This window comes from Glycine soja, chromosome 1 (assembly GCF_004193775.1).
Source record: "Glycine soja cultivar W05 chromosome 1, ASM419377v2, whole genome shotgun sequence".
Classification (NCBI taxonomy): Eukaryota; Viridiplantae; Streptophyta; class Magnoliopsida; order Fabales; family Fabaceae; genus Glycine; species Glycine soja.
The window spans coordinates 4618247-4624205 of record NC_041002.1 but is presented as its reverse complement, the minus strand read 5'-3'; the positions used below and the strand labels follow the sequence as shown (position 1 = coordinate 4624205).

Genomic DNA, 5959 nt, shown 5'->3' with positions numbered 1-5959 from the left:
ATATCACATGTTCTTTCTTTTATGTTTCTATACAAATTATTTCTTCATGTTGGTTTCCAACGTTCATTAGGTGTGATAGTTTTACTTTGAGTTTGTTGTGTTGTTATGTAAGGGGGTCTATGTCAATATATATATATCTCTTCTTTAGTCAATAGATATAAGTAGAAAAATAATTTTGTATTTTTCTTTAAATTTCTTTTCTTCTTGTTCTTATAAAAAATTACTTTTTTGAGAGAAAGAATATTAATGTTTAGAAGGTTCAATGATCTTTTCGCTATACTTGATCAAAATCAACGGGTTGTGCATGATCAGATTCTCCTATCAATATTGTGGGAGACATTTTCTCTCTAAGAATAATATTTTTCCGCTTTAATCTAAATTATTTAAAATTTTTTCCTTAAAATTATTTACATTATTAACCCATATTCAGTCATAATCCAAAGTTATACCACTATTATTCTTTTATTTCTTTAATTTAGTTTGTTACTTATTTTATTTTATTTTGCAAGGGTTAATCTAAAAGAAAAAGTATAAAGTCAAAAAAGAATAACAATATTTAATTTTATTTCAATAGAAAATAAAAAAAAATGAAAGAAATTTATGTGACTCCGGTTCGCTGCGTAGGGAAATGGTTCCTTCCTTCCTCTTGTGGTAGTGTAACACTCCGTTGTCTTGTCCTCCGAGTTCCTCACTCATAATTAATTCCCCCTTTCATTTTCCTTCCAATTTTTCAAACACCAGTAAATGGCCACCCATCAATTCCACCCCCACAATTCCTTCTTCTTCTTCTTTCCACAACACTAAACGCCGTCGTTTTCATGACTCCATAATTCACCAGAAGCAGAACAAGAAGCAGCAGCAGCAGCAGCAGCAGCAGCAGCAGCAGCAGCAGCGCGAGTTCACATGGGATTGGGAACAACCGCGGCGAGAAGCAGAAGAAGAATCGTCATCGAAGAAGGTTCTAGAAGAACAACACACACCGCCACCGCCACCAACGCCGATGCCGATGGAGCTGGAGCTAGGTTCAACAACTATCCAGCGATCCTTCAACACGCGCTACACGCGCCACGCGCGCGACTCGCTCGACGAATTGCCTGACAGCTTCACCATCACCGACCCCTCCATCCCTGGCCACCCCATCGTCTTCGCCAGCCCGGGCTTCCTCAAGCTCACGGGCTACGCGGCCCGTGAAGTCCTGGGCCGACCCGCCGCCATCTTCCAGGGCCCGCGAACTTCGAGAAAATCTGTCATTGAAATTCGCGAGGCCGTTAGAGAGGAGCGAAACGCGCAGGTCGTTCTGCTCAACTACCGCAAAGACGGCACGCCGTTTTGGATGCTTTTTCGTGTTTGCCCCGTTTTCAGCAGCGACGGTGGCGCCGTCGTGCACTTTGTTGCCGTACAGGTGCCGCTTCAGAAAAAGGAAGGGTCTGGAGTGAGGGATTTCGGGTTCGGGTGCTGTCGGAAGGAAGTATGCGCCGATTCGTTGGCGGAGATTGGTCGCGTTTGTTCATTAGAGCAAGTGCTGGAACCTGACGTTAGAGGTTTGTTTCTTCCTTTTGTTTTTCATGCAAGTGAAGTGAGTGCTTCGTGCTTAAGCATTGGTTCTCCATCCCTAATAATTGATTAGCTGCATAATAATTAAAAATGATTTTAGGACAAAACGTAGATATGCGTTCTTTTGATTATGTTAGGCTGTGTTTGATTTTGCAACGTTCAACACCAAAGTTTTGTCTCTGTAAAATTACGTTTGAACGTGTCTTGAAATGCGAGATTTGTTTAAAACAAACAGATACTTGGTGGTCGATCGGAATTTTTGGAGTCTCACTTTTTAATAAATTTTAACCTTTAATATTTAATACATATCTTTATTACACTGATTAAGGACTTGTTTGTATAAACCTCTTTGAAAGGAAGTCTAAGAGAAGTAAATAAGATAGAAAATGAAGAAAAGAACTTTTCAATAAACTAAAATTTATTTATGCATAGTTAAAAATAAGCTTTTGAATAAGTTAATATGAGAAAATTTCTACAAATTAGCTTATGTTTGAGCTAAATTTAGCTTATGAAGAAACTTTTATATTTTTTTAATTTTCTTACCCTAGAAATAATATGGAGAAGTTTATCAAAATAGACTGTAACCATATGAAACTCTAAATGTTGATTAATAAACAACACTAAAAGTACTTAAGCAGCGATGTCTTTAAGTATTATCCTCAATATTAGAGTTTCATTTCGATAATCGGTATGTTTCTATTAAAAGTTAACATAGAATAACAAAGTAAAACTCCAATTTTAATTCAAGAACAAAATCAAAAGCACTTAGAAAACTGTATCTAAGTTTTGTGCTAATTTTAAATCCTCCTATATCCTTTTCTTTTTCCTATTAATCCTTGTACTTGCTAAATAAAGAAAAAAGTTAAATGAAGTTTATATTTGATGCAGAATTGTAATAGCTCAGTTTGGTCTCCCAGTAATTGTCCTAGTGTTTGGGTTCTACTGATTTTTTAGCTTTGTGAGATGCAGAATTGGAGAGAGAAGAGCCGTGTGAGGCAAGTGATGAGGAGAAGCGTAGTGCAGTTAATGCTATGGACAATATATTTTCTGTGCTAACCCATTATAGTGAGGCGACGGGCAGATTGGTGTGTCAAAAGAGATGCAGCATTCCTGATGTGGGTCTTTTAAGCACATCCTTGATTATTTCTCTTGGTAGAATCAAACAAAGCTTTGTATTGTGAGTTGTTGGAAATGTCTAGTTTTGTTATTACTTTTCCACAAGCTTATGCTTTCCGCAGACCCTTAATTTGTTGCTTGTATGATTTTGAGTTTCCTTGCAGAACTAATCCGCGTTTATCAGACATGCCTATTGTTTATGCTAGTGATGCCTTCTTGAAATTGACAGGTTCTAAAACTGTTACCTTGTATAAATTATATCAACTTTACATAAACTTCTGAAAAGGTAAAATGAATTAAGTTTTCATCTCAAGTTAATATCAACCTATGCATTTCAACTTTTATGGAAATTCTCTTATTTGGCTTCTCTAAAAAGTAAAAGCTGAGACGCATAAGTTGATTTTAACTTGTGGAAGAAGTTTGGTTCATTTTGCCTTTTTTAAAGTGTTTATTGATTATCCAAACTTAGCCTTAAAAGAGCCTCGTGAGCTAAATTCTGGCATCTGATGTAAGGATATAAAACCTATAGCTCAGATTTACTTATGTTTTCAATTATCCTGTTACTTGATAGGTTATGCAAAAAATGAAGTTTTGGGCCGCAACTGTAGATTTTTAGGTGGAACAGATACTGATACCTCGACATTACATCTGGTAATACACTTCTTCTAACCATAAGTTTTTTAATTTTGTCTTGTAATTTGGTAACTTAGAGTCTTAGACTAATGGGAATGGACCATCTTGTTATGCCTTCTCTTATTGCTTACGTTCAGATAAGGGAGAGCATTAAAACAGAACAACCATGCACAGTACGTATTTTGAATTACAGGTTAATACTTCACTTTTGTTTCTGCTGCCTAAGCTGTGAAGTTGATTTATTGAATATGCTGAATTAGTTTTCTGCAACACTAACAGGAAGGACAAAAGCTCATTTTGGAATTTTCTTCATATCTCACCCGTTCGTGATGCTTCTGGCAAGGTAATCTTGACAGAGTATTTACTAGCTGAAATATAAATCTTAAACGTCTGTTTTTCATTATCTGTCAGTCATTTGTTTTCCACAGTCCGATTGGACAGCAGAGAGAATTTTAACACAGTCAAACATGATTATGGTCATTATATTGGAAATTAGATGACAACTACTGTTTTTGCTGCTTTGACAGTACCAATTTTTTTAGTATTCTAATCAGTCAGGTCGTAATGCATACCAATATTTAAATTTATAGAAATTTTCATGTTGTTTGTTGAAGTATCCTCTTTATGATTCTAAACTCTGAAATTTCTCATTCCTTGTGCATGGCAAGTGATTTGTTGCTCTGGAATAATCGTTTTCTAATAGTTGGGTTGGAGAACCAAAGAGTCCATAGTTGTTGCTGTGTGCTTGGTATAATTTTTAATGTGGTAGAAACTAGTATTTCTGGCTAGGTTGTTAAGAAGGTAATTGTTCATATAGTAACAAAACTGATTGTATTTGGTTGCTTTTTACCAGTTCTTACTAATCCCCCACAAAAAAAAAAAAAAAACTAAAACTTTCAAGCAAGGAAGTCAGTAAACTGATATGCAAAAAGTTATAATGTATTCAGGATTGTTCATTGGAAATTGCACTACAGCAAGTATTATGTAAGTTTTGGTGATGTATCATCATCTACCTTTAACGTACAGATCTATGATTTCTAGAATTGAATTGATATAATCTGATGGCTGAAAGTCTTGTGATGAAGAGTAGTAGCTGACATTGTAGTTGATGCCTTAATAAATATATTTGCAATTCTGTCTTAGTTATTTGGATAATTTTTACAGTCCATTGTTGTGCCTGATTACAATTTCACATGTGAAGATTCGGTCTTTTGCTTACCTATTTGATACCAGGATTTTTCCACACTCTCCTTTTCGTTGTGGCTAGAAGGATGAAAATTCCAGGTCTAGCCTCCTCCCGTCCAATCTATTTTCCATAGAATAGACTGATTGATCCAGGCTTTTTAATTTGAGTTACCAACTATAATTAGTTAATTGGCTGAATTTTGTTTTGCCATGGATGCAATCAGTAAGCGTCTTGTTTATTTAATTTAGTCACGGATACATTGCATGCACTTTGGGAAGAGATGCTTTCAGCTTAATATACGGGTTTTAAGTGTGTATACGCTATACATCATGAGATAGTAGTGCTTCACATTTACGTGCCTTGAATTTGATGATTTATTACACTTCTATTTTAGTTGTATACAAGCTAAACTGGAAATCTTTGTGCAAAATGTAGATCGATACCAACTTATTCTGACCCTTTTTTATGGTGAACTTTTGGTAAAAGTAATGTCAGAGAACAAATTCTACTAAATTATATTGACTGTTGCTGAATTCTACCTTCACATAGCGAGGAGCTTCCGGGGTTTTAGTTTTACTGAATCCTCTGTTTGTTCAGGTTGCATACTTTGTGGGAGTTCAAATAGAAGACAGCAATAAAAACGATGATAGCCATTGTTTGAGTCCTGAGAAGAGGCAGCTTAATGTGGTTGGTGTAGTCAAGGTTGCAGTGAGGAGTTTATCAATGACTGTGGGATCTTCCAAGTCGTAGCAAAAGGATCATGTGAGTGTGAGTTTGGAACATATAATATTGCCTACTTCTCAGAAGTCAGAAATATTAATCCATTCGGAAAAATGATCAATCTCAACCAGTGATTGTTGAGATGATAGAAAGGTAAAAGAATTAATTTGTCAAGAAAGAAAAAGAGAGTCCATATTGTCAATTGTAAGAAAGCATTCTCTGTTGGAAGTTTATAAATAAAATGTATTATATTTTCCGTAATGTAGCAATAAAAATTGACTTGTACTAATTTCGTCTTATCTTTTAATAGTTGCAAATTTGCAATGACTATGCTTTCCCCCCTTGATAAAATTGACCTGCAGTGACCTTTATATGATTTTTTTTTTAAAATTTAGGTAACGAATTTTCAAATTTAAGACGTGATTAGTAAAGCCCATATTATAGTATCTATATTTCATTAAAGAAAAGAATGCCTTCATACCATTATCATAGTTATTATGAATACACATTAAGTTGAATTGCAATCCTTAAATGATGAGAACCTTAATAATACGACGATAAATTCGTGGGCCGTCATTACCTTAAACTTATATGTATAATTGATGCTTTTTGTTTTTGCTGAGTATCTGTATAATTTTTGTGCTGAAGATTAAAGTTGATTTTTAAGAATGGCTTTAACTCTTTAAGTAATGAACACGTGACAAATTAAAAGGGTAGATAATAGATATACTACTATTTTGACTAACACCT

The 5959-nt window shown here is 34.9% G+C and overlaps 1 protein-coding gene across 2 annotated transcripts; it reads left to right on the top strand.

The window, feature by feature from the left end:
* Positions 1-623: 623 nt before the first annotated feature.
* LOC114410764 (protein TWIN LOV 1-like) lies at positions 624-5508 on the top strand. 2 transcript variants are annotated; one of them, XM_028374699.1, is made up of 8 exons: positions 624-1541; positions 2524-2731; positions 2835-2899; positions 3242-3321; positions 3441-3496; positions 3583-3646; positions 4537-4587; positions 5087-5219. In XM_028374699.1, the coding sequence occupies exons 1-7, from the start codon at positions 1001-1003 to the stop codon at positions 4576-4578; spliced, it is 1056 nt and encodes a 351-aa protein (XP_028230500.1). In that variant the 5' UTR covers positions 624-1000; the 3' UTR covers positions 4579-4587; positions 5087-5219. The 2 variants fall into 2 exon arrangements, with proteins under 2 accessions (XP_028230500.1, XP_028230496.1); XM_028374695.1 differs by lacking the exon at positions 4537-4587 and having other exon boundaries at positions 626-1541; positions 5087-5508.
* The last annotated feature ends 451 nt before the right edge of the window (positions 5509-5959 follow it).